This window comes from Archocentrus centrarchus, chromosome 4 (assembly GCF_007364275.1).
Source record: "Archocentrus centrarchus isolate MPI-CPG fArcCen1 chromosome 4, fArcCen1, whole genome shotgun sequence".
NCBI classification, from domain to species: Eukaryota; Metazoa; Chordata; class Actinopteri; order Cichliformes; family Cichlidae; genus Archocentrus; species Archocentrus centrarchus.
This window is the reverse complement of record NC_044349.1, coordinates 37,900,902-37,928,548: the sequence shown is the minus strand read 5'-3', so window position 1 is coordinate 37,928,548 and position 27,647 is coordinate 37,900,902. Positions and strand designations below refer to the sequence as shown.

Genomic DNA, 27,647 nt, shown 5'->3' with positions numbered 1-27,647 from the left:
AATCTGTCAGTAATGTGCAGCTAATGCCTTTGATGTTGGTTCTGATTGGACGTGCGCTCCACACCGGGGCCTCTTTAACACCCTGAAGAAACGTCGAACTGATATTTTGTTACTAATGGCATGCCACATTTTTGGAAAATGTTCTATTAAATGCTGTTATTTGAATAACACTCCAGCATCGTGTAGTTCATAATGGCCGAGCACTCGTTATCCTCGGCTTCACTGCTTCTCGTCTGTCAAAGCTCAAACCGCTTCTGATGTCCGGTACGAGCCGGCCGCCGCCAACAAAGGCCTCTCTTCATGTGGGCTTTGACCTCAGCGATCTCCGCCATGCAACTAGACAATTAGTTTGCATGCTCGTGATTGGCATGCAAATCCAATAACTGCTTTCCACCTGATTCTGCTCTCAGAGCTGTTGTCACTCATAATATTGACGTGTTTGCATGTGCCAGTGCATTCAGATAGTCGGTCTTATCTGTGTTAAAAGTGAGTGTGGTGGGGGCGATTCATTTCAGTGAGGAGGGGTAATGAAACATTGAAAGAAGTCCTTGTTGGAGCCGAATGTAAAATAGAACCATTCACTCCGAGCTCTATCTTTCCACCCATAATTCTTACTTCACTGCAGCTGATTACATTGTGCTCCAAGCTGTGAGGAGACTTTTTTCAGCGTGCATGAAGAAAGCATAAACAGCACTTGCAGATCGAGCACGCCTGATAAAAGCCGAGCGATTTGAGCTATTTTAGTGTCTTACCCGTGCATCCCCTCATCTCAAACTTCCAGGGGAAACTGCAAAAGGTAATCTCATTTGTAATGTGTGACAGCTTATTTGCAACTGTGTACACTGGCAATTTTTTAATGGGCCCCGCCAGTAATTCTTCCTTCCACTCTTAAGCTGATTTCACAAAGACAACCCTGGAAACAGTTTTAGATGACACATTGCTGTCGCCTGTGAACTCAAGTTATCAATCAAGCACCAATTAACATGCTCGGTTAGAGGAAATCAGGGGCTCTTTGATGTTTGGCAGTTAGAGAGTGGAGCTATGCATGTCACTGACATGATGGCTTCAATTTTACCCACAACATACGCAGAGAAAATGTGCTCTCAGGCAGAGTCCACCACATCAGGCAAATCCCACTGGAGTTTTCTGATCAAACTTCGCTGTGTTTTACTCATTTCAGCTACATACCAGAAATGACACGGCCGGGAAATCTACCTCACTTGCTAAATTTTATGTTCCAGCATCGGATATCCTGTTTTATCTGCTGGTTGTAACACTGTCTTCTCCCCACACCACTTCCTCTGAAGTAGGTGAACCTCAAACACAAAAGGCAGCTGCTGCACAGGCAAAAGTGTACTTCCTCAAAAAAGTGTGAGTGACAGGATCTATTTAGCGCCTGCATGCTGAATAAGAAAACAAGAAACCAGTTGTCATCTGAATGCAGCACTCTGAGTTTCATAAAGGCTCAGTTTTCAGGAATCAGAGGCTGATGATGAGGTCACGCAGGTTTACAAGTGAGACCGACGTGAGCGAGTGATGTTTTTTGTGCATAACAATGCCATTGGTTCTTGACTGCAGTCATTATCAGAAGGAAGGCAGTGCACGTGCATAAAAACAGCACTGACATCTTTGCAGAAAAGACACGAAAACAACAAATATGTCTGGGAACTATGCACGCTCTGTTAATTAGAGCCTCAGATAGCAGAGAGTAGTCTTCATGCACAACCATATTACAGAGAGTCATGCCAAATAAGGAAAAACAAAAGTAGGAGACGGCAGACTCACTACAAAAACAATGTCCCAAAGCTACTAATCAAAACAACTCCCGATCTAGATCCAGACCTCAGATTACACTAATGAATTCTAATTCTTATGTTTTAGCATGTAAATATGTATTAAAATGGCAGACAGAGAAATCTCTGCCTACAGCAAAGGTTTTAGCATAAATGATGCATACTTGGGAGCTTCACGCTGCACCTTTGAAACGTGTTTAAAGCAGCGGGATTTTGTCGTTGTATCCTGAAATCATCTTTTTTGAGATTTGCCATTTAACATGGCTTCTTTTCCCCCCTCAGTGAACATTATCAGGCGTCTCACTGCCTGAGGAAAATGCTTTCAGCTGGCTCTGCTCCTCACCAACAGCAGAGCAGTTAAGCACAATGCCTGGCTGATATTATCAACCAGAAACCTGATTTAATACAGCGTGGTGTCAGTAACAATATGACACACATAGAAAAATGATTTTTTTTTTTAAACCTAAAGCCGCACACACACACACACACACACACACACACACACACACACACCACACACACACACACACACACACACACACACACACACGGAGGAGCAATTTTTGTGTTGTTATAAAAACTGTTGTGTTGCGGGGCCTCTGGCTAAACAGGCAAAATATTTGCAAGTGCAGGAAGTAGAGGGTGGTGGTCAGGACTGTCTGAAGGAAATATCAGTATATTTGCAGTGGTGTTCACTCTGTTTGAGCTCTGCACAGAGAGGGCATGTGGACTTAAAGTTAGTCTCTTGCTGCTTCTTCTGTGACCACAACAGGGTAACACTAAAGCACAAAAGTATTCCAGCGCTGCAGCAGTGATGACAGTTTAATGTTTGCTGCTGTAAATAATCAGCCACATCAGAAAGTCTGCAGCAGTGAACCTCTCTGAGGTGCACGATCTTTTGCTTTCACCTCCGTGTGTGCATACGTGCACGTGTCTGTGTGTGTGTACGTGTGTGTGCGTGCGTGCGTGTGTACGTGTGCGTGTGTGTGTGTACGTGTGCGTGTGCGTTGCATATGCGTGTGTGTGTGCGTGTGTGTGCGTGTGTGTGTGTGTGGTGTGTGTGTGTGTGTGTGTGTGCGTGCATATGCGTGTGTGTGTCGTGCAGAGGTGTCGTGCACCTGAACACTGAACACACTGAGAAGGAGAACAAACAGAGCTTCACGGATCTCCCAGCAGCAGCTTCTCCATCCAGAAGCTGAAGGTTTGCTCTGCTGCTCAGTTTGCAGTCATCCTAAATTCTTTATTGTCTCAGATGCAGTAACAACGAGCCAACACGTTGCTGATGTTCCGTGGCTGTAACCGAGGCGCACGCTGTCAGCCGGCACTCCACCTGCAAACACAACTTAACAGTGAATAAAGGACAGCTAAAGCGAACGTTCGGTCCTGCTTAAAGACTGTAATCACTTACCTTGAAAGAACACAAAGCTGCCTTTAATACACTCGAGTGTTCTCACAACATGTCACTGTTTGTTCATCACGCACTCAGAAAGCCTGCCAAGTTTCATACTTTCCTCCCAGCAACAATTATCATTAATTATTTATACACTGTTTGTCTACAGTAAAAGAAAAGCTGATAGTACACAAAATCACGGCGCTTAAAATAGTTGTGAAGGTCGAGACTGCACAAAGTGGATAAAAGACTTTTTTTATGAGAAATAAAAACTGAAAGCATGACATAATTTTCTAGAAGCAGTTTGAAAACATTTAAAAAAAATTACTCTTAGTGCTAAAAATGCTTCATTTAAAAAGGTGAAGAAATTTAAACCTGACGTTAAAGAATAAATACAGTCAGTGAGTGGATGTGTGTAGATGATGCGGTCGTGAAGGTTAGATGTGAAATGTCTGATAATAAATGAGGTGCTGATCATTTAGGCTGTGAGGGAATCCTGGGCTGTCAGTGAGTATGACCTGAGGAGGCTGCAGCTTTGGTAAAGGAGGGCAGGCCAACGGTGGCAGTCATCACATCACTGAAGTTAATCCGATGATGCTCTTTAGTATCACTGGCCTTATTCCACATTTATACTATAGAGGCTGGACAGCAGCCATGATGGCTCATGTAACATCTGCTGATATACTGTAAAATGCAGCTGAGAGCAGTAAACCTTCAGAGCCACAGCAGCAGCTCTGCTGGCCACAAAGGAACGAGTCCCCCTGAGCTCACAGCACAAATCGATTTTAGAAATGATTCTGAGGCGAGTCAGATCCCCCTGCTGCACCACACCAGATCTAAGGGTTCCCCCACCTGCCCAGCACCACTGAACAGCAGCACAATATTTCAATCATGGAAATCACAAATGGCATAAAATGCTTCATTAGGTCCATTACAGATGAGCACAGCAGTGGACGTGAAATTTGATGAAGGGCTGAACTGGACCTGTGGGCCTGTTTGTGCTGTTGGAGCCTTTTAATGCAGTGATCTGACCAATAATACGCCTGCTGTGCCCTTCAGACCCTCCAAGACGTTTGTGCTTTAGTGTTGGTGAGATTCTACCATTTCACTGGTCTGTTTCTTTGCACTAATCTGTGTCTGTGTGAAACCACCTTCTCTCCTGAATGTGGCCACACTGAGCTCCAAGAAATAGAAAATTACTAAATTTAAAAATAACAGTAATGTGTAAAGGTAAGGGCAGCGCAGTGGTTAGCACTGCTGCCCGCAGCAAGAAGGTCCTGGGTTTGAATCCACCCTCTGGCCTTTCTGTGTGGAGTTTGCATGTTCTCCCCGTGTGTTCTCCAGTTTCCTCCCACAGTCCAAAGACATGCAGTCAATGGGGTTAGGTTACCTGGTGTGATGTGTGTGTTAGCCCTGTGACAGGCTGGCCTCCTGTACAGGGTGTACCCTGCCTCTGCCCTATGACAGCTGAGATAGGGTCCAGCCCCCCCAAAACCCTGAAACGATGAATGGATGGATGAATTATTTGTAATTATTGTGGGTCTTTACCTACAACATGAAGCACCTTGAGGAAAGGTTTGTTGTGATTTGACACTGTATAAATAAAACTGAATTGAACTGAATGGATGGATGGAAAAAGTTAATGGACAATATTGTGCTGACTTTTAAGTATCATCAATTCTGATGAATCAGAAAGGATTTCCTGTGTGTCCTCCAAACCTTCAGCCTTTCACTAAAAGGTCCCAGATGGATACACAGATTCATAGCAGGTGAAAGAAGCTTCAGCTTCTTAGCTTTCATACTGTTATTGTCATTTCCGGTGCAAATAACTATCACAAATCTCAGTAGCAGCTATCCCGACGACTTTATTATGTTTCCTCAGTTTGTGCTAACAAACGATACCTCGCAGCTACTGAGGAGTATCTTCTCCCTGATGCTGAAGATCACAGCGTGATTTCATCTGTTTTTAAGCGGTTTGCACTGAAGAAAGACAAAAATAGACTTCACATCATCTGTTGCATGTTGCCTATGTTTTTCACTGTATTTTCTCTTCACTCCATAAATGCCAGCTAATGCAAAGCACCAGATTTGGCTCTTGTGACCTTTATTAGAGCTGATAGCGACAGGCGCACGGATACGTTGGGAGCTCCGTGTCGGCACAACAAAGGTAGCGGAGCTAGATTTCAGATGTGAAAATCGTGATAGCAGGTAAGAGAAAATGACAAGCAGGTATTTTCCTTCTCTTATGTGGTAATTACCTGCAGTCGACTCCCTTTGGAAAGGTTATCTCAAACAAAACCTGGGAAAACTCCAGGAAACTGCTCCGATGCAGCGCTGTTCGTGGGAGGTCAGACGTTTCGCGTCTTCAAGTGCTGAAAACAATTAATGTGACGTGTCAGGCTTGATAGACTAGTAATAATCTACGAATGGAGCTGCTCCTCTCTGAGAACTACACTTAAATGAAATGTTTCCCTGGGAAAATAAAGTCCTGTAGGTGTTTCATTCTTCTGCAGACAGGGTCACGATATTTCATATGCATTGTTGATAAGAATCACTGCGAGGCAGGAGAACGAGGATGTGCTTATGTTTCCGAGACAGAAATGTGTGTAAGTTTGTCTGCATGGAAATAAACATGAAATCAAGTTTGCAAAAACAACAACACAAAAAGGCCCTTTAAAGAATCCGGTTGATCCCTCTTTTGTTCGTTTGACGCAGGCCGAAATTACATCAGATGACAGCATAATCCAACATCATTATCAGCATCAAAATGTGTTTGATGCTGTTTGGCCCGGGGCGGCCGGCATGTGCAGCCTCTGTAACGGGATGATATGGATTACACTTTGCAAACCGACCTTGCCCCCCTCGCATTTTTATGCCTGCCAGTCGAACACAGTGATGACCGCATGCGTTGCATGGCTGCCAAATAAAACCCAAATATCCCCCATGATTAAGGTCACTCATACACTGCTCAACAGAAGCCGTCCTCTCATAAGCCTCAGAGAGGAAGCAGAGGGGGGTGAGCGCTCGGACCTCAGTCACTCTTGATGTTCTCATTGTTTGGTCCCTTCAGTGCTGCCCAGGTTCTTTCTGCCTCGCTGGCTGCCGGTGACAGGAAGAGGACGGTACAGTAATCAAAGTTTCCTCTGAGGCGGTGTGACCTGTTGTTGGCTTTCATTTGTGTATCAGTTAAGAGGCTTAGGCTTCTTCACGGGAAGTTTATCCCTGGATCACAGGGATCTGCAGGGCTCACCGGTCATTTGCCGTCAGTATCCCAAGAGCTCAGATTGTTAGGGCTGCTTTATTCTGAAATATGATGGAAATGTGTTGGACTAATTTGGCTTTAGCAGGATTGGCTGAATATTAGTCCACTCATCCAATGGATTATCCTGTGGCTGCGATGAATGTACTGAACATGGACAGATCAGTCAAACACCCACGGATCTCTCTCTCGCCTTTTCTCCAATATTTACTTTCTCCTCATAGGAGTGCGCATTCCGATGCATCCACGTGATCCGTTTCCATAAAGATGATAGCATTTATATCCAGCACAGCGCCTGCAGCTGACACAGTAAAGCTGTGCAGCATGTAATGCTGGTAATGGTAAGAGCTTTGGGAGTTCTTACCCGGTGAGGTGAGCTTATCTGCACAGACAGCATGTGTATTCATTTAATCTGAGTTCAACATCAGGTGTCAAGTACGATTAGAACTGATGCACATGCATTTGGCGAAATGCTTTTAACACTATGGATTCTCGTGCTCACAAGTACTTCATCAAGCACCGGTCGTGTTATGTTTTTGCCATCAAATTATTACATTTTAATGAGATGCAGCTACATTTGAATTAGTTGCTATTTCCACATGAAAAAAAAAGCATAATAAATATTAGCTTCTCTTTTTTTCAGATATTTTCTCCCTAATTTTCTCTCCTGCAGAAACACTGCTGACCTTCCTATTGGCCGTGCCATGTTGGAGTGACAGCTGGTGTGATGTAATAACACCCCCTCCAGTAGACAAGTTATAAAGAGCAATATCTAGTTCCATGGATTGAGATCAGCTTAGGTAGATTAATGCTCGGGACACTGAAATGTTTGCCGTATAAAAGCTCTGTTTATAAAACAATGTGCCATTGGCCTATATGAAAACTGATCTGGCAGATGGCCCGAGTTCCTCCATGTTAAAGGCACTGCTAGTCTATGGTTTGTGCTGCTATGGCTTAATGGGATTTAAGACTCTTCATTCAAATGAATTATATATAGAAAAACTGGGATTATTTTACAGGCTGTTTAATCTCTCTCTCTTTTTTTTCCCAAAACTGAGCCTGCCCCACGGTTTTAGCATTCGTGGAAAAGTGGAGCGACTGTGAGTGCTACAATCAATGAACGCTAGAGTGCAGGCGGCCTATCAGCTCAGAGAGCCACAGAGATGCCCTGTGGACCGTTTCACTAACGTGAAGCGTGCTCAGTCGATTTGACTCACTTCAGCCCCGCTGCCGTGCCTGCCTTTCCAGAAGCGTTCCCGTCCTGCTCAGCAGCGACAGACACGAGGCTTCACCGTTTCTTCTCCACCGGCAGCTCGCAGCCTCGGTGCCCTTTGCACCGAAGAACAGCTTCACCCCTTCAGCGACGAGGCTCTGCACCGACCTGCCTCTGCATCCAGCATCATCCGGCTACAAATTAAGTGTTTGGAGCCACAGCAGAGGCCCTTCCGCTTCCTTCACTGAGTGAGCAATTCAAAAATCAGCGCCGCCACCTGATTCTCACTACAGATCCCATCATGCCTCACTCCTTCCAGCAGAAAAAAGGTGAGACTTCTTTCTTCTGTTTTATTAACACTGAGTTAAAGTGAACAAAGATGTCAGTGCAGGTTTGTAGATCACAGCTTTAATGAGCTGAAATACGAGACACCAAAAATCATCTCACAGGGGGCTGAATTCTGTGAAGTTATTATCAGAAACTGAATTCCTCTGTCTGACCTTCTGATTGGAAAATTAATTTAGATAGATAGATAGATAGATAGATAGATAGATAGATAGATAGATAGATAGATAGATAGATAGATAGATAGATAGATAGCTTTTATTGTCATTGTACTAGAGTACAACGGAATTGAGCAGCAACCCTTAAGGTGCCTAAAACCCAAAAAAAACATTCAGTAAACTGCAGATTTAGCTTCTGAAAGAGGACAAACAAGCCCGATTAAACCTTTTTATTCATCACTGAGAAGTCAGAGTAGGAGCATCAGCGCTCAGCAGGATGGCTCACAGCCAAACACCTTCACAGGAAGGCCAGAAACACCGGCTCTCTGACACCTGGATTGATAAATCAGTATATTTCCATATATCTTTCATGTGACTCTGCTAATCTCTGAGATCAGATCAATACACTGCTGAATTGTCTGCTCGCTGGCAACATGAACAACTATGCAAAGTAACAATAAGGACATAGAGTGAGTGCAGGCTACGATAAAACAACTGACATCTGATAAGCAAATGGGAGTACCAACTCCAATAAATAAGCTTTTATCTGCAGTATGTAAAAACATGTAAAATAGACATTTAACACGAGTGACGTCTGATATGAGCGGCTTCAGGGAGCTTTTTGATTCACTTGTGATTTTGATGCCAGCTGTACACTTCAAAACTGAGAGTGCACAAAGGACACAAACACAAAGGTGAGTCTGTGCTGTGAGAAGCTGAATGTTTGGGTTCAGTGTTTCATTTTACAGTTAAAAGAACGTTGGTGCGCGGTGCGATCCACACTTTGGTTGGAAAATGTAATTTTCTGTTATGTGGCGGTGTTTACGAAGAACTGCTTGTGGTCCCGTGCATGCAGAGCTCAAGATCTCTGAAAGTGCAGCAGATATCAAAGGTGGCTGCGTGCGTGATGTAGAGCAGATAACGATTATGAGAATGTGTCGAGCACAGGATCTGTCACAATTTGAACTTCCACCTGGCGTTTCCTGGGCTGTGGAGATGGTTTTAATGAAGGCGCAGCGGGATGCAGAGCATGTCAGTGTTACTAAGTTTCAATCAAAAACGCATTCACTGCCAAAAAGGAGCTCTTTATTTTAAACTTGGTCAAATGGTTGATGAGGTGTGACGGTTACAGGAGCTGATTTCTTTCCAGCAAATATGAACCGTGGGAGTTTTCTCTATCATTTAGAAGAAGGAGCTGTCTGGGTTTATGTATTAACTGAAATGAGGGTGTGGGTGCTGATGAGACAGTCAGTCATCACGAGAAAATGAAATGTATTTTGAGCAAAACTAGCACAAATTTTGTTTTAAGCATTGCCTGAAAAAAGGAGAGGGTAATTAAAAAAAAAAAGTCACGGCTCTTTCTTTGTTTGCATATTTGAAATGTAAATGTGCATTAATAAATTATGCATGATATTTTCCTTGATATTTTATTTACATTAAATGCTGGAATTATCTCCGCTTGGATCCACGTCGGTGGGGTTTTGGTGGATTCCTTTCATCCCACGTTTCCTCACTCAGTCAAAATCCACTTATTGTTCTGACTCCGCAGAAAGGCTGACAATAAAACAGCTGTATGCTAACAGATGCAGATGTGGAGCCTTGGCCAAAATATGAAGACTGATGCCGTGTTTGCACTGAAAGCAGTCCTGCAGTGACCTCTCATATGTGGATGTGAGGTAGTTAAAAATGTATAGTCTAACAAGAATTTTACCCAGTACTGCATTCATATTTCAGGAGTTTTCTAGCACAGAAGCAGCAGACACAGGGAGCTGAAGTGCTGGATGTGTTGCTGCTTTGTGCGTAGCTGTTGTTGAACTGTGGCCTGGAGCTAGGTGTTTGTAATTCCTGTTTAGCCAGCCCTGTAGACCAGTATCAGTAGTTGGCTTTGGATGCAGGCAGCTACTTTGACCTGGCAGTGTAAGCAGTTCAACACGGGAGAATTTGATATGGTTGAAATCAAAATTGGGCCACAGCATGATGGAGTGCAGGGGCAAGAGAGTGGAAAAACCAGCAAAGGAAGAGCTGCAACAGTTAACCGGGGAGGAGGTGGGGGGGGGGGGGGGGGGGGGGGGGGGGGGGGGGGGGGGGGGGGGGGGGGGGGGGGGGGGGGGGGGGGGGGGGGGGGGGGGGGGGGGGGGGGGGGGGGGGGGGGGGGGGGGGTGGGGGGGGGGGGGGGGGGGGGGGGGGGCGACACAGAGCTCCGTCTCTGCAACTGCATCTGTTGCAGTGAATTTCTCACAGACTCACAACATGTTTGCAGCAGCGCTCCCGCTGAGCGTTCCCCTTCAGTTTTACTTTTACTCGACAAACGCAGGAGTGAACACTTCAAACTGGTTTAGCAGCTTCAGCGTGACCGTTTACATCTCCACAAACCTTCTGACAGGGGGAGAAAATGTGCTCCAAATGTTTCCCCTGTTGCCCAAACAGTGCAAATGCAACCTTGGAATGAATTGTTCTCGAGCTGCGGGCTCGGTTTGTTTACAGCGCATCACTTTACTGTGAGACTCTCGAGTCACTGATGGCTTTCTCACCAAAGAGCTGAACAGCGGCTCAATTACGTCCAATCACAGTGTGAGAGGAGTACGCTGAACTGCAGAAGCATGTGTGTGCAGAGAGACAACACACACACACACACACACACACACACTCCCATCAGATAAACTTGGGTTACTTTTCATCAGTGCATCATTATATTTGAAGGTGGAAGGAACAGCAGTCTGAAGAAAACTGCTGTAAAACAGCTGGATTCTGTTCATGCCTTTGAGGAAAGAAAATATTCATCCTTGTTCGTGTGCAGATTGCTGTTAATTTCTACAGTATAATTCAGTGTTTCTTCTTTGGTGAGCACGAGTACTGATGGGAACCAGACTCACAGTAATCATGGCCATACTTGTTTTTGCAGTAAGAAACTGTTTATTGAGATTATAAAGAAGCACTGAAATAACAGATTATTAATATTCTAGATTTCCTTACAGTAAGACTCTTCCTTGAAAATATAATAGGGCCATTAAAATAATAGTATAATGTTAACCAAACAACTGCTAATATTAATGTGATATAGCATAATTTTTTTTTTTTACATTACAAAACTGCTTATTGAGATTACAATGGGAACATTAAAGAGCACAGATGCTGACAAATCATTGTGTCGGTATTTTACTGTAATTACACAGGAACTTTTCCTACAGTGGGACTCATATAATAAAGCTGTCAGTGTTCAGGTCAGTCTGCATTCATGCTGCTAACAGCCTGGTCCTCTTATCCGTTACTTTGAGAGTGCAGTGCTGTGGATCCTGCGCAGTTATGGCACATTTATGAATACACGTATGCACATGCCAGGAAACACAGACAAACAAAAATGCTGCGATAAGAAGAAGAAGAAGAAGGAGCCTTGAAAAATTTCCAATGCACTTCCAGCATATTGAGATTGCAGCTTGATGTTAACTAATAGTGTTGTGACAGTAGAGCAGGAAAGGGGGGGTTGATTCAGAGAGATGCTTCTTATTGGATCATTACTGAGGGTGGTGCAAAGAAGACCCACTTGTTTACCATTTGAATCCTTGCACTAAGCTGCCTGTCAGAGAGCGGATACCTCCATTAAAATACCAGACTGAATCCACAACAACACTCCTTCCCATGCACACATAGCACTTGTGCGTTTTGCAGCTATGGGCATGAGAAAGAAAAAGCAAACCCTGAGATTGTGAAAGCGTGTGGAGATGGTAGCGATTGAGGCGTGCTTCCACTATTTATTCTCAAGAAACTGACCCATCAACCAGCAGATGGCACCCTGGCAGGAGTCTGTTTGTGGTATGTGTGGAAAATTCCAACAAGTTCAACTCTCCAGACTGCATTCCTGGCTGCTCTCAGCTGGCCTTGAGAAAGTCCTGAATCTACATGCTTTGATTTGACTAAATTGGAATTCTAGCCTACTATCACGCCTCTGCTCTCACTATAACCTTAGCATGTAGTGTGCACAGGCAAACTGCTGAACTCAAGGTTACCCACACGGCGCACTGAAAAAACTCACTGCGAACTTCTCTGAGCAGGGGGATGTTTTTGTTTTGGAAATAACACAAAAAAAGATCTCCTGCAAAGCTTTTAAGCACTTCTGCTATTGAACATCTTAAAGTACACTGATGAGTATTTAGGGAAAATACCCTGTGGATAAAAAAATGGTCACATTCACTTGTTGTTACATTGTTCTTCTTTTTGATAAGTGTGAGCGTCTGCACGCCTCTTATCGCTGTCATTCGGAGCTGCTGGAAATCTTCCTGTGTGTTTAACATTGTCAAGTGGTATGAAAGCCAGCTTTCGCCCTCAGTGCGCGAGTGCAGACACACACGGCAGGATTGTTGCAAACAGATATGATTTCATGTCAGAATATGACTCGTCTGTTAATTAAAAAGCAAGAGGCAGGCTTCTGAGGAACATGAGCTACCTGCACACAAAGTCTTTTGAAGCAAATTTATTTATACCCCTCGTGCTGCTGTGAGTCAGAGTGATCTCATCAAATCGGCGATAAGGGAAAATGTATAAATCCATACAATGAGATGTGTAACGCGAGCCTGGTGCTCTGCAGACCTGCAGTAGTGATTGTGTTTAACAAAGAGCAACTTAGTTGTGGACAAACGCAGAAAGAAAAAAATGCTTCTGGGATGCATGGAGTTAAAAAAGTGAAACTCAACAATATAAAAAGAAATTCTTTTAAAGAAAGGAACTAAAAAGAGCTCTGTAGCTAACAGCATTATCTGTTTGGTGTTACAGTGCGGTTGCATCATGCCTCTCAGAACAAAACTCCACACTCACATCTTTGCTGACAATGAACACTGAAGTTGGCAGAAATTTGCTGTGAAACGAGACAAAAGTGTGCAGTTTATGAAAAAAAAAGTGAGGCAACCTCCGGGCCTCGGGCTTTTGTCAGTGGGCATTTCTATTCAATGACCTATCACGCTCCGAGTATAGGCAATGATACGGCTTAGAGACGTTTCACATTGTGTCAGAAGTGTACGAGATTTTTTTACTTTTTATTTTAATGTGCAGCTGTTACCGTGCGGTCAGACCTGAATCACTGTCACAGCCTGTTTGTGCTGCCTCTGAACGGCGCGCTGCTCAGACAAAGGAGCCCAGAGCCAGACGTCACGACCGCTTGTTTAATTGTACGGCCTGAAAGCAGATCAAGGATTAAACTGTTGATAATGTGATAAAACACTCTCCGTCAGTTCACAGGGGGCGTATTGATCAGCCATTCAGCACCGTCTCTCTGTCCTCTGTAAGTGGGTCATTTATTTTTGCTCCGATCTGGTTGAGTAAAAGTTTGCCAAGGATTTGCAGTAATTATCTCATCCTTCTATAGCCGGCACAGCATGGGGCCCTGGTAAATTACACACTCTCTCCGAACTCCTGGATGGTTTATGGCCGTGCATTATGCATAACTGTGCTGGAGCGCCTTAAACATCCCCCAAGTGGATTGAAATAAAGTTGACGCTGCTCTTTGTTTGGAGCTCAACACAGTCTTTATTTGGCAGTGCTGAATCGGAGGTTGCTGTAAAAGCGCGCGTCTTAATTATTTGGGGGACTTTTTCCCCTCTCCCCAATGGTTTGTGAACACCTGGAGTGTTTTTAGTGGGGATCCTGGATCCAGATGGGCGGATGCTCGGGTGATCCATGGGGAAATGCTGGTGCAAAGGGTTAAAAAAAAAAAGGGAGACAGTCTGAATTCAGAGGGAAAGGAAAAATCAGCGTGCGCTATCAGATGTGTTAAAAATATTTTGTGACCTGTGGAAGATTAGAAAAAAATACTAATAATTTTATATAAATGTATTAAATTACAATAAAGGTAAAAGATCTTCCACACAGGCTTTATGTACAGGTGGAGAGGAGGAGGAAGGCAGCGTGTGTGGGGACAGCTTCATGAAATTCACACGGCTGTATCTTCAGTCACTGTCTGATCTTCACAGTAAAATGACTGATTTCATTGATTCTACATAACTCATAAAGCACAAGAAACATGTGAATTATGTGGGGAGTAAAAGATGCTTTTCTAATATTAAACCTACTCCACTTGAAGAGACATAACTCAGTTATTCACTCTTTAAAGCGGCCTAATATCCTATAATTACTGTTATTTTGTGTTATATTCCAGCTCAGCAAATGCTCCTTCTGTGCCAAGGAGTGAATGGGATGAGAAAAGACGGGGAATCCGTGGTTTGGAATCACCACAAGCAAAGTTTCCAGGGTGAGTCACTGACAGTAAACGCTAGCCCACAAACTCATGAAATGAATAGGACTTTTCAGTTATTGGCACCCCCTAAACGAGACCCAGAAGCCACCTATTAGCGAGTAATCGGTGCATAAATTCACACCACTTCTCCCCTCGATGCACGGATGAAACTGATCGACACACTTGCTTCTTGTTCTGCTGCTTCCAGATGAGGAAAGCAGCAAGTAAAACACAGCACGACTTGTAGGCTGAGGAGTTTATTCTTGCTCAACTCTGAGAAATGATGCAACAGCGAGTACACATGCCTTAAATTAAAAACTTGTAGAGTGAGGGGGGAAAAAAATCACAGCAATGCATTTAATTAATTTTCCAGGAATCTTTCACTTTGCATTTAAAATGTGCACATCCCAGTAATGCGATCAGGAAAACAGAACAAGTGCATCTACAGCAAGTTACACGTCTATGACATTATAATATAGCACCAAAACACCCGCTACGACACCGACTCACACCATTTAAAACATTATTATTACAAATATAAATGCGTCCGCCTCCCTGCGGGCCCCATCCTCAGCTCATGTCATGCTTTATGCAACAAGTTTTCTACACAGTCTCAAAGTTCATTTCCCGGAGCTCACTTACAATCAGCTGTTTAAGGCACAATCAGCCCAGATTCGTCTGCTTGTACCGCAGAAACGAGAGGCAGAGGCAGAGCGAGACACCGCTGTGAGAACATCACAAGAAAAACTCTGAACCTACCGAGTGCAAAATCTGATTAACTGAGAGAAACATCCAGGCTGCTCAACAGGCTGCCTACAGACTCGTGAATAATGAATCTATCAAGGCTTCCTTTTGGCGGTGACTCGCAGTATTCTCCGTGTACGTGGTCACAGCGGAGCCCTAAGAGCACAGAGAGCCGGACACGGAGAGAGCGAGCCGGTCAGAGGTCTGTCTGTGTGCGGCACATGGACAGTCTGTGTGTTAAATGCAGCCGAACGCTGCGCTGCTTAAGTCACGGAATATATTAGTTCTGAGAATTTCGGGGCCGGGTTTAAGGAACTGATGACGTTGCCTGCTCGACGTCCTGTGACTGCGGATTGAACCAAAAAGCGGGGGGAAACGACACCTCGTTTTTCATATTTTTTAAAAATTATACACATTTGTGCGCCGGTTTAAGCGCTGCGTCTACGTTTCCTCGCTCTAAAAGCCGCTGCGCGTAAAAATCTGCGGAATATCTGCTTTGGAAATGGGTCGTTTGGGTGCGCAGGTGGGGAGGCGTCTCTCCCTGGCCCCGGAGGAGTGGTACGGTCCCGGGCTCAAATTCCGAGAATTGTGCTCGTCTGATTCTTAGAACTGGGGTTCTTAGAAGTGGTGATGCAAGAAGTTTCTAGGAAAGCGCTACCAGGTGATTTTTTAAATTCCATTTTTTGGCTTTAATTTGGCGCCAAGTTGTTATGTGTTGTGTGTTGCTGCTGTTTTAGACATGTCTGCTTGTGCTTTTTGTGCTGTCGGGGTGTCAGAGAGGCTGTGACAGGGTCGAAACTCTGGAGAGGCTGCTGCGGGTTGACAGCCCCGCCGCGCTCTCGCGTGTCGGCGCTGCGCTGCTCGCCGTGAAGCAGCGGGGCGGACCGCAGCCCCCGCTCCGCGCCGCTGTGCCGAAGCTCCGCTTCGTCGCGCTGACAGCCCGTCCTGTCATAAAGCTGTAATAACGCCGGGGCCGGGTGACTCCGCGCGGCTCCGGAGCGCTGTGCGCGCGCTGTCCGGGGTCGCGTGAATCAGATGCGGCTGGCTGGCTGCGTTCATCCGCTCTCTGGCTCACTTTGTGTGAGCTCAGGGTTAGGCTGTCACACCAACTTTGCTGGCAGCATGGCAGCCGCGGGTTCCGAACACTTCTACTCGGTTATTTGCTCTAATGGAGCGCGGAGAGCTGCGCCGAACGAGCCCTCCTGTTACCGTAACACTGTAGCGGAAATATTAGAGTTGGAAGGCGTGTGCGAGTGTGTGTGTGTTTTTCCGCGGCAGAGGCTACAAGTTGTCTCTTATGTTTCCACTGTGACAGTTCGCTGCAAGATAACCAAACTGCGCCGAGTTGAGATGTTTTCACCCAGCCGCGCGCACTTTCGGTTATGCAGTTATTTACGCGCAGTTGGAGCCGTTACATCCAAATCAAAACCGAAGCTCTTCCTGCAGCCCCTCATTTAAATCGGGTTTTTACAGCTGCCGTCCTCCCAACACATTTTCTAATTCAGAAATACAGAAGAAAGTGCTTCAGTCACTCTAGGTGCATTCTTTCTGCTTCTATTTTCGGACATATCCAGTTACACTGCAGTAAAGATCCTGCCGTGAGTCCCGCGCCGTCTTAGAAAGCCTGTTCTTCCTTGACTTCATTAAATGTTAGTTTTCGCTAAAAAGTCAGTGACCCAGAAATGCGCACGAAGACGCCGGCGAGCTGCGCTCGGGGCTTCACCGGCTCTGCCACAGCAAACGAGTCAAACTCTCACTCGGCAAACCTCCCAGCTGCGCCGGTAAGAGTTCACAGAGTGTCATGGTGAGGACATCTTGCGGATGAATTAAAAAGTGGATGTTGTGCGCTCAGAAAGTTCTGAGTAAAAACTGAACTGAAACGAGTTCCCTGATTTTCCCAGCTGCGACTTCCGCTGCGCGGAAGCAGAGCCCGAGCTCACTTTGTGACGCTCATTCTACTTCTAATTACCAAGTAATGCGCAGGTGTTTGTGCACACATTTGAAGTACATTCTCAACTTTTTCTCTTTCTGAAAATTATGTTTAAAAATACAGATTTTTATTGTGAATATTAATGTCCGCTCTGGTCATTAAAATGCTGGTGTAAATAATCAAAGAGAAGCTGTTCACCAAAGGTCCAGAGAGGGAGAGAAATGACTCCAAAGGAAGAAATTTAAATGTCTAGACAGTGTTTACTTAATAAATGGCGCCGCCTTCTGGTGATGTGCGTGCTGCCTTCAGAGGATCAGCAGGAACTTCAGCCCAGATGCGCTCTGAGCCACTGCAGCCAAATAAAGCCCGTTTTCTTTTTGTTCTTGTCTTTGGTGAAATAATCTTTCTGCTTTTTTCTCCTTTTTCCAGAACTTGATAAAATGGCTTGCGCAGCAGACAGCTGCATACAGTTCACACGCCACGCAGTGACGTTCTGCTCAACCTGAACCGGCTGCGCAGCAGAGATATCCTCACAGATGTCACCATCCTGGTTAACAGGCAGCAGTTTCGTGCACACAAGACCGTCTCATGGCTTGCAGGTGTGTGTAACTAAAGCCAGCTTTGAAGCCAGTTTTTCTGCTGCTTCTCTCTCTCTGTGTGTGTGTGTGTGTGTTTTGAAGAAGTGACTGATCTGTGCATGCTCCTGTGTCCCTCCTTTTCAGTGGGCTGTTTTACACTATCTTCACTGACTCCCACAAGTGCAACCTCAGTGCTATCAGTCTGGACCCAAAGGTGGACCCAGAGGGCTTTGCCATCCTGCTAGAGTTTATGTACACCTCCCGTCTCACACTAAAGGAGAGTCTGATCATGGCTATCATGAATACAGCCATCTACCTGCAGATGGACCACGTTGTCGACACCTGCCACAGATTCATCAAATCCAGGTGGGTGGAAGACAGTTTTTATTACAGATGAGTATAAACGTGTGATGACGAGCATCTCCGTGTTTACGGCTTCCTCGTTCTCTCCACAGCGATCCGTCTGCCAAGCTGCCCAGAGACGAGTTTCTGGTCAGTCCCCTGGTTTTACCTCAGGATGTCCACGCTTACAGACCCCACGATGTTGTTGACAGTTTGCACAGCCGAGTAGCTCCGTTCAGGGACGGCAGGCCCTACGGTTCAAACATGTTCAGCGGGGTCAGCACCCCCAGCAACTACCATCTCTACGGGCAGTTTCCGATGCCAGGATTCCCCTTCCCTCTCTGCAAGCTGACGGATACCAAAAACGCTTTTGCTGACCTTTCGAAGAGCAGCATCCACCACAAGCACTGTCCTCCACACGATAGCGGCATCAGGGCAGACTACGCCAGGGCCATTGGCTCCTCCAGCATCATTCACTCCACCACCTATGCTTCCAGGGAGGTAGGGAGAGACGATGAGATGAGGAAGAAAGCCACGAGGGGGTCGGCCAGTCTGTCGGCCTCAGCACGAGGAAGCGTGCATTTCCCATGTTGAGCCTCGAGCACCAGAAAGACTCGGGCAAAGAGCACGCTCCTCAGGCTGAGGAAGATCTAATCCATCAGCACTATCCCCTGGGAATCTCCTCCACTGGACGCAAGAGCCTCATGAGCAGCCCGCAGAGCCCCCTCAAATCAGACTGCCAGCCCAACTCCCCGACAGAGTCCAGCAGCAGCAAGAACGCTGGCCTCTCCCAGGCTGCTGGAGCCCAAACACCACAAGGCACGCAGGACCCCAAAGCTCGCAACTGGAAGAAGTACAAGTTCATCGTGCTGAATCAGAGCGCCAAGGACGACAAGGTGGGGCTACGGGATCCCGGGCTTCACTCGCCTCAGCGCCTCGCCCTGCAACCCTACCTCCACCCCAGCGACTCGGAGAACCTCGACCCGCAAACGACGAGCAAAAGCAACGAGGATCACAGCGAGGATCTGCCGGTGCCCCAGGCCAGTCGTCTCAACAACATCATCAACAGGTAGGTCCCCCCTCCCCGAATACGCAGCTGCATGCTTTGAACAAGACGAGAAAAACATGCTGGATATGATTTAAATAGATTGTAGTATGAGCAGAGGAGGCTTTTCCTTATAAATCCAGTGTTCTGCATTTGAGCTTTCAGGCAGGCTCGTTTCAGGGACGTCATTTTGAAGTCACATCTCTGATAAACGTGAAGGCGTCGGTGTGAAAAGTCTGTTTTTGTGTCTGCAGTGCACTCGAGGGCTCTTTGAGGAACGGCGACGGCCGCCCTCCACACTACCTGAACCGCCTCACGTGCTCGTCCTGCGGCTCCGCGTCCCCGCAGCACTCAGAAGTCTGTCCCAACAACTCCCGGTCCCGTCTGTCAGAGGACATGGCAGAGCTTCATTCGGAATATTCAGACTCCAGCTGTGGTGAGTTCGGGAGTTCTTTTCCCATCCAAATGATTGCGAGTGCTTTAGGAGCACACTTTAACTTTTGGTTTCCCGTGGAGCAGAAAACGGCACGTTCTTCTGTAACGAATGTGACTCCAAATTCGCTGAAGACGAAGCTCTGAAACAACACATGCTTCAAGTACACAGCGACAAGCCATACAAGTGTGACCGCTGCCAGGCTGCTTTCCGCTACAAGGGCAACCTGGCCAGCCACAAGACTGTCCACACAGGTAAAAGAGTCGGCTCCGATCATCTCTCTGACCTGTCGGCTTTCTAGGCCGCTCACATCTGAAGCGCTTGTTCTCGTTTTCAGGAGAGAAGCCGTATCGCTGTAATATCTGCGGCGCTCAGTTCAACAGACCAGCCAACCTCAAGACTCACACCCGCATCCACTCAGGAGAGAAGCCATACAAATGTGAGACGTGTGGAGCTCGTTTTGTACAGGTAATCACAGCCCGGCATCGAAAACCTCGAGCTGGTCTTAAAGCACATTTTCAGCCAGTGGCGCTAATACTGGAATCTGAGCTGTAATTACGGGCAGCTGCAGCTATTTTTAGCTCAGCTGCAGCACCCACGGAGGCGCTGTGGCACTGATATGTTTAATGAGAGTCTTTGACTTTTTTTTTTTTTTTCCAGGTTGCTCATCTGCGCGCTCATGTGTTGATCCACACGGGCGAGAAGCCGTATCCATGCGAGATCTGTGGAACGCGCTTCCGTCACCTGCAGACGCTGAAGAGCCACCTGCGCATACACACCGGAGAAACGCCCTACCATGTGAGAACGGCACTTCCTGAAACGCTAAACGCTCTGTCTGTAACTGAAATGGCTGAAAATAACGCCGCTCCGCTTTCTCTTTCAGTGCGAAAAATGCAACTTGCACTTCCGCCACAAGAGTCAGCTCCGGCTGCATCTCCGACAGAAGCACGGCGCCATCACCAACACAAAGATCCAGTACCGCATGTCCACGGCAGACATGCCCACCGACCTGACGAAAGCATGCTGAGCCGGGTGACCGAAGCAGCTTTAACAGAGGCCATCTCGACCTCGGCATTTATGAACCCCGACCTGTACAATCATCCAAAATTGTAGTGCCACACTGTGTTTATTAGACATATAAATTGGCTGTGAATGCCATTCTAAACGGGTTTCCACTACATGTGAACGTAGAGCCGCACGGCGTCTTAGTCACTTTATTGTTTCTATATAGATATGAATATATATGTATGTGGGGAGTGTTTTTAAGCTTCGAGGGGACGAATATAAAGCTTTATTTTGTTGAGAAGGGTGGAATGTAAACAATCAGTTTTTTGGAAATACAGTATTTTATATCAGAGAACTTACTTTTCTGAAAGTATTGAAAATTTTGACGGGTGGTACATATATTTTAAGATAACGGGACTCGTGGCTGTATAGAGTTGTCTATACACGATTTTTATGTAGATGTACGTACACGTTGTCAGGTTGCCATGTTCACGTGAGCGGGGAATAAAAGCTGTCATTGGAAACATATCAGACGACTGCTGCTGTCTGAGGACGTGCATGAGGTACTCTCCAACCGTTGCCAGTTTTGGGCGTGCATCAAGTGGGCAACTGCATAAATATTGTGACATATTGTGTAATTCTATCCGTGGGATTGCTCTCTGCTGGCAGAGCCAATCTAAGTGTTGAAATGCATTTCAAGGTACTGCTTTGTAATGACCAAGAAAACATTTTGCTTCAGATGTATTTGTATAGATGTGACTTCTGTTGGTTGTTTTCATAAGTGAAGGTTTACAGTTTTGCTCATTGTTCTAGATCCTACGGTAAAAGTTGTGTAAATGTCGAGGTTTTCTGTTTTGTAGATACACTGTGTATTCAATGTGCCTTTCTCTATGGTGACTGAATTCCTCTCCATTCAGCCCGGCTCTGTTAAGGTACAACTCAAGGACGCCACTTGTCCTGGCTCCCTGTGAGTGTGTGTGTGTATTTTTAAATGCTTGTCACCAACCTTTGAACATGCAGACTCATCATTGTAAATCTTCAGGACTTGTTTTTGGATTGGACGTTTTTTTTTAACTGCATTAAAATTATTGTACGTTATAGATGTATGAATGTAAAATAAAGGTATTGGATTTCTATGTATTAACTCCAGAGTGGGCGCCTCATTGTTTCGCGTTAACGAGGAGTCAGCCTCGATCTGCAGACACGGGTTCCCTTTCCTGAAACCCTGCCCTCAGATACAAACTTCAAACTCCAACTTCAGTGATTTCACCTCACAGGATTTTTACTTCAGTCACGATGAAGATTTCACATCCTCGAATAAACAGAAATGTTTATTTTTCCCTCTAAAGAAAAAAAGCACTCAGTGAGAAACTTTATAACTTCATTTGTTCACATTTTCAGCCCCTGAAAGTGAGTCGTTAGGATTTTTATTTCCACCGCGTGAGTCGGGTTCATACTGGAAAGCTGTGGGAACGATGTGTGAGGGTTTGTTAACGTTCTAAGTTTCATTTGATTGTAACTTTCCACTTGTAATCAGAAACATGTCCTGCTGCAGAAATACAGGCGAGTCGCATGAATCATCATTAATGACTCCGACGTCTGACAGTAACAGATAAAGGGGAGCGCACAGGGCGAGAAACACATTCCTGTATCAGATTAACGGGTCGTTTCAGCATCCTTTCAAAAACCAAAGCAGGTGAACTCTCCTGGCTTTGAATTATTACACCCCTGAAAATACAAAGATGCCATTCATACATACAAACCCACTGTGACAGTTTGAATAAACTGCAGCAGAAACCAGCCTGGAAGTTTGAGCCATTTCTGATACTGAAGTTGAAAAAGTGCATTCTGGGTAAACTTCCAGGCTCAGGATCAGCCTGCAGCACATGAAAGGTCTCATTTTTCCCTGCAGCTGATCCCAGGATCATCTTCCAGCTTCTGCCTCAGATTTCCTTTCTAATACATTCCAGTACTCGTGAACGTAGCTTACTTAATACTTTAGACTATGATAATATTTCACACTGATCAAAGCTCGAGGAGCCTGATCACAGAGGATGAGACTGATGCTCAGAGCTGGTTATTAAAAACTCCTGAACAAACAGCAGACTCGGGCTTTAAACTGAGGGCTCAAAAACACTGGAAACTCCTCCAACACGTCACCAACAGAATCCTTAAAAATCACAAACTTCATGGAAATATAAATAAAAGTTTTTATTCCCCAGACATTAAAAAAAAAGCCACAATTTAAGCCAATAAGCAAAAACAGTTCCTGTTATGAACCCTAAACATCGCAGCAGGCTTCCTCTCTGATTGGTTCATTTCTTTAAAACTAAATGAAAACAGGATCAAACAAAGACGTCGAAACTCTGAACAAAACCTTTCTGCAAATGATCCCTCATGTCAAACAATGTTTTCAGAGATAAAGCGGCTGCACAAACGTACAAACCCTAACCCCGCCCCCTGCCCCCCCCCGCCCCATCACTGCTTCTGCTGCATGGCTTCCTTCCGCGCGGCGTCCTGCAGCAGCTGCGTGTCCACCTCATCTGCAGGCAGCTGAACGTAGCGGACCACCGATCCACGGATGAAGCAGTTTTTCACCGACAGCTGTGGAAATGAAACAGAGTGGGACGTGAACGCAGCGCCGCAGCTGATGCTGCCCGTTTCTGATAAACACTCCAACCAGCAGCACGACTTTACGGTCGTGTTGCTGATGTTGCATTAGAATAATAAATAACCTTCTTCTCCTCTTTACAAAGTCTGAAGGTGAGCTCACACACATGATGAAGAAATGTAACAAATACGGAAATCTGGCATTTTATATGTAAATAGAATAGAATGCCTTTATTGTCATTATACAGGATGTACAATGAGACTGGAAAGCATAATAATGAAAAACATTTGCATATTTGGGAGAAGCTGGTGTCTTATTTGGGTGAATGAGACTAAACATACATCACTGTGTGTGGAGGATTCAGGAAACTTCATCATCAGCTGATTGAGCAGAAATGAAAACGTCCCACATTAAATATTCCAGCAGGAAGCCACAGCGAGGGCAGGACTTCTTCATAGGAAGTTTCTCCCTCTCACACACCTGCGGCTCTTTTTTTCATCAGCTGACAGTGCGGTTAACAATAAACCCTATCGAATGTTTCATATCCTTTCAGAGAAATTTCCTGATTTCCTGGTTATCCTTTATAAAAGGCTCTGGAAACATTTTATAGGGTTTATTGTTAACCGCAGTGTCAGCTGATGATATTTGACAGAGCCTTTTTTAAAGGACAACCAGGAAATCAGGAAATTTCTCTGAAAGGATACGAAACATCCGAGAAGTTCATATGATGAAGATCAGCCTGAAAGCGACCTCCTCTGAAGCACCAATATTTATGATCAATCCATTTGTTTAAGAGAATTTAGATAGTTTTTAAAAAGCTCGTCAGTGCACCGCAGCAGCCATTTTTCTGCCTTTTACATGAATGTTAAAGACTTCCACTGTAACCGGTGACGGCCTGTTTGTCTCCACTCTCATTTCCTGTATTCACCTCCTGAGCGTGGGAACAAACAGGTCCCGTCTGCAGGACCTGAACTCACCATGTGTGGATATTTCTCCGGGTCTGTGACGCTGATGTCTGTGAGCTTAATGTTCAGGTACTGAAACACAAAGCAGAGGAGCGCCGTGTGAAAAAACAAAGGCCGACACGCCGTTTTAAAATGAAGCCAGTAAATGAGGACTTCCTACCTGGTCGACAGAATGAAGAGTCCCACAGATGCTGAAAGAGAAGCACAGACTCTGCTCAGCAACACGAAGCAGCTTATGATTATGAGGCTCAGGAGCAGGTAACCACAGTCAGGTGAAGCTACGTTTGTTCTTCCTGCTTTCAGTATTTTCAGGACAAGCACATTTAATGTATTGATATTTCTGCAGAACTATCAAAATATAATTCTTTAATAAATGTACACTTTGTCCACATAAGCAATGACGACACCACCAACAAGAGAAGTCACACCTTCATTCTACATGTGGACACATTGAGGAAGCGGCGAAACCTTCAAACCTCAAGCGTGTTGTTTCATCGTGGGATGGTACATCCTACGTTTGTAATGAAAGCTCTGACATAAGCTTCATGACTCTGAGCTCAAAGAACGGTTTTCCCAGCTCGGATTATCAGATCCATGAAGCTGGAATTCTCCTGAATTTTCCAGCTCACTTTAAAACCTGACAGGCTGCTGGACTCACAGCTTTAAGCTGCATTTAGTCCAGTTTTATCCTGTTCAAAGGCACTTCAACCTTCATCCAGAAAAACAGGGAGCGTGACCACAGGTGAAACCACAGGTCAGTCTGAGCTCAGAACGAAGCCACTGGTCGCTGCCTAACGCCTCCCACTGTAACACGGAAGTCCCCATGGTACCATACACCGTAAATACACCGTAAATACACCTCGCAAACCAAAGCACCCAGTAGGTCACAGGTGGTAACTGGGTTGTTTGTACTGGATTCATATTCTTAAATATTACCATCTGAAAATGCCACCCACACCACCAAAGCTGGAATTAAACCTGAAGTAACCGGAGCCTGTCCCGGGGCTGAGCCGCGCAGCAATACTGACCTCAGGTCATTTTTGAGCTCCACCACGACGTCCTTCCCCACCAGAGACTTGAAAAACGAGTAAAAAAGCTGCGGAGGACAAGCAGACGAGGACGTTAGCGGCGCGTCCAGCGCGGCGGCGGCGAGCCGCAGCGCCACGGCGAGCCCCGCGCGGGGCAGCGGCTCCCCGAGGCTGCGGCCATCCGCCACCAACGCTGCACAAAACGGACAAAATTCACACAAACACCTCCATTATAATCACCGTTTCTCACCATGTCGCTGATGCCTTCCTGTAGCTCTGCGGCGCCTGTTGATGACGTGTCAACCCGTTGATATTCCTGCGACGCACCAGGGTGCAATAACTAACAAGCGCCACACGGGAGCGACAGAGGAGCGCTCAACGGGCACACACGTGAACCTGAGTTACCTGCACAGGTGTGTTTTTGATCTAACTCACTGAACTTTTTTATAGGTTACAAAATCTAAACTAAAAACTGGGTGTGAAAAACATTTTAGTTCATTTAAAAAAATTAAATTTAGACACAAAATCATAAAAAATAATTAAACAGACCATCTACAATAAAATAAATATAACTTGTCTTTATATATTATTGTAATAATATAAAATAGTACATGAGAATACAAATGTTATTCCAATCTAAATTTTAATCCTAATGAATGCACTCAGCTTGAATCTGTTATGTAGGACACAAACTGTGAAAGGGAATTTAAACACAGCTCTGTTCTCTGTGTCCTCCATAGTAGAGGGTGACTGTGCCTCCACCTAAACACCAACATGAGGATACTCAGGGGTTACAGTGGGATTCAGAAGGTGGAGGAACCCTAAGATCAGCTGTAGTGGCTCTGCATGGGGAGAAGAACCACAGCTTTCTATTGTAGCTGCAGTAAATGATGTTGGTGTGCAGGCTGTGATCAGCTGACCTGCTGCTGCTGCTGCTCTGAGGTTTACTGCTCTGTGTGGATGAAGTGAACTCTCAAAGATGTAACCCAGTATTTCACAGCTCTCTGAGCTGATCTCCATCCCCTACACTGACAGCATACAGGCTGTAGAAATGTTGGATTCAGTGATCTCAGCATCAGCAGCTTTGATTCAAACTCATCTCTGCTGCACTGATGTAACCTGTAACTCTGACCATGAACACAAACACTGTGCTCCAGTCCAACACAGAGCTTTACTGTAAATACAGTACAACAAACTAACCTATTTATTAAACACTAAACTGCAGCATTTTCATAGAATCTTTGAATTACACAAAGTCAGCATACTTCAGTTTATTTTCCAGTCCTTACCTTTAATTCTAACCTCTCTTCTTCCTCTCCTGTCCTCTTTCTCCATCTCTGAGTGAACCTCTCTCTCTTTGCTCTCCCTGAAATACAGCAGCTCTGCTTTTAGCTACACACTGTGTGACAAACTGCACACACTTTGTGTGTTTGCTGATATTTGTTGAGCATTTAGAAACGTTGCATTTACCTGCCACACGTTACTCCCTTCATGCTCGCTCCTCTTCAGTAGCGCTAATTAAGCTGTTTATGTGCCGCAGCGCAACTTACGGACTCGGTCCGGCCCGATTATAGCGCTATAAATGATACATTAATTATATGGGTTTGCGTATTTAATCCCTTTGTACGAGATAAGCCCCGGTGATGGAGGATACGCAGTACGATTGTCTCTTATGTGTTATTATTCCTCCGTTTAGGCTCAGATCGTTTGATGTTTGACGGCGCACTGACCGGAAATGCAAACTTCTCTCTGACGTGTTAAAAAGTAACGAGTCTGTTTGAAAATGTAAGAAGTAGAAAGTACAGATACTTGTGTAAAAATGTAGGGAGTAAAAGTAAAAAGTAGTCAGAAAAATAAATACTTAAGTAAAGTACAGATACCTGAAAAATCTACTTAAGTACAGTAACGAAGTATTTGTACTTCGTTACTTCCCACCTCTGCAGAAGATTAATACATGATGGGGACTATTATGCCAGCTGGCCTCTGTGTTGTTCCTGCTAAATAAATTAAATGAATATAATTTAAAAGTATTTATTATTATTATTATTATTACAAAGTTGATGTTTTTGAATCAAGGACCCACACTAAGTTCATGAAGTTTAACAGAATCCACTGCTGTAAACCAAATATTCAGAGCAGCCTCTTTTTTACATGTTCAACTCATTTGCTTGTACTTAGTATAAACTTCCAACATGTAACATGACAGGTCAGGAAAACCGTGATCGGTCCCTTTAATCCTCAAAGATTAACCCACCGAGGACCGCCTGTGATGGCGCTCTGTGTTGTTCAGTCGGTTTAAAGACAGCATGTGTGTGAATAGGGTTAAATACCTGCGCTAAGATTCAGACTACATCCACACACCTGGAAGGCCGATCACTACGCTCCTCTCTCCTCAATCAGCACCAAGAAAACACAGCCGGTGGACATCAACTTCACGCCTCCGACTGCAGGTCTAACTATTGGTGACCTGCTGGAAGTTTCATGTATTTTGGCAGCATATTCAGAACAAATAAAGAAACCCACATCCAGCCAGCTCTGCTCCATCTGGAAATGTGGGCAGATCACACAGAAGATCAAGATGAATG

At 45.2% G+C, this 27,647-nt stretch overlaps 2 protein-coding genes across 2 annotated transcripts; one reads left to right on the top strand and one right to left on the bottom strand.

The window, feature by feature from the left end:
- The first annotated feature begins 7,366 nt into the window (after positions 1 to 7,366).
- bcl6aa (BCL6A transcription repressor a) lies at positions 7,367 to 21,602 on the top strand. The gene is given in 13 exon segments (XM_030727902.1): positions 7,367 to 7,984; positions 14,304 to 14,396; positions 17,485 to 17,535; positions 17,538 to 17,636; positions 17,639 to 17,654; positions 17,778 to 17,999; positions 18,089 to 18,504; positions 18,507 to 19,044; positions 19,275 to 19,456; positions 19,540 to 19,707; positions 19,791 to 19,921; positions 20,114 to 20,251; positions 20,337 to 21,602. Coding segments are annotated over 13 exon segments (2,226 nt in total). The 5' UTR covers positions 7,367 to 7,956; the 3' UTR covers positions 20,481 to 21,602.
- Positions 21,603 to 22,648: 1,046 nt separating this feature from the next.
- smx5 lies at positions 22,649 to 25,392 on the bottom strand. The gene is made up of 5 exons (XM_030727741.1): positions 25,313 to 25,392; positions 25,063 to 25,130; positions 24,195 to 24,225; positions 24,047 to 24,106; positions 22,649 to 23,062 (listed from the first exon to the last, which is right to left on the bottom strand). The coding sequence occupies exons 1-5, from the start codon at positions 25,313 to 25,315 to the stop codon at positions 22,937 to 22,939; spliced, it is 288 nt and encodes a 95-aa protein (XP_030583601.1). The 5' UTR covers positions 25,316 to 25,392; the 3' UTR covers positions 22,649 to 22,936.
- Positions 25,393 to 27,647: the final 2,255 nt, after the last annotated feature.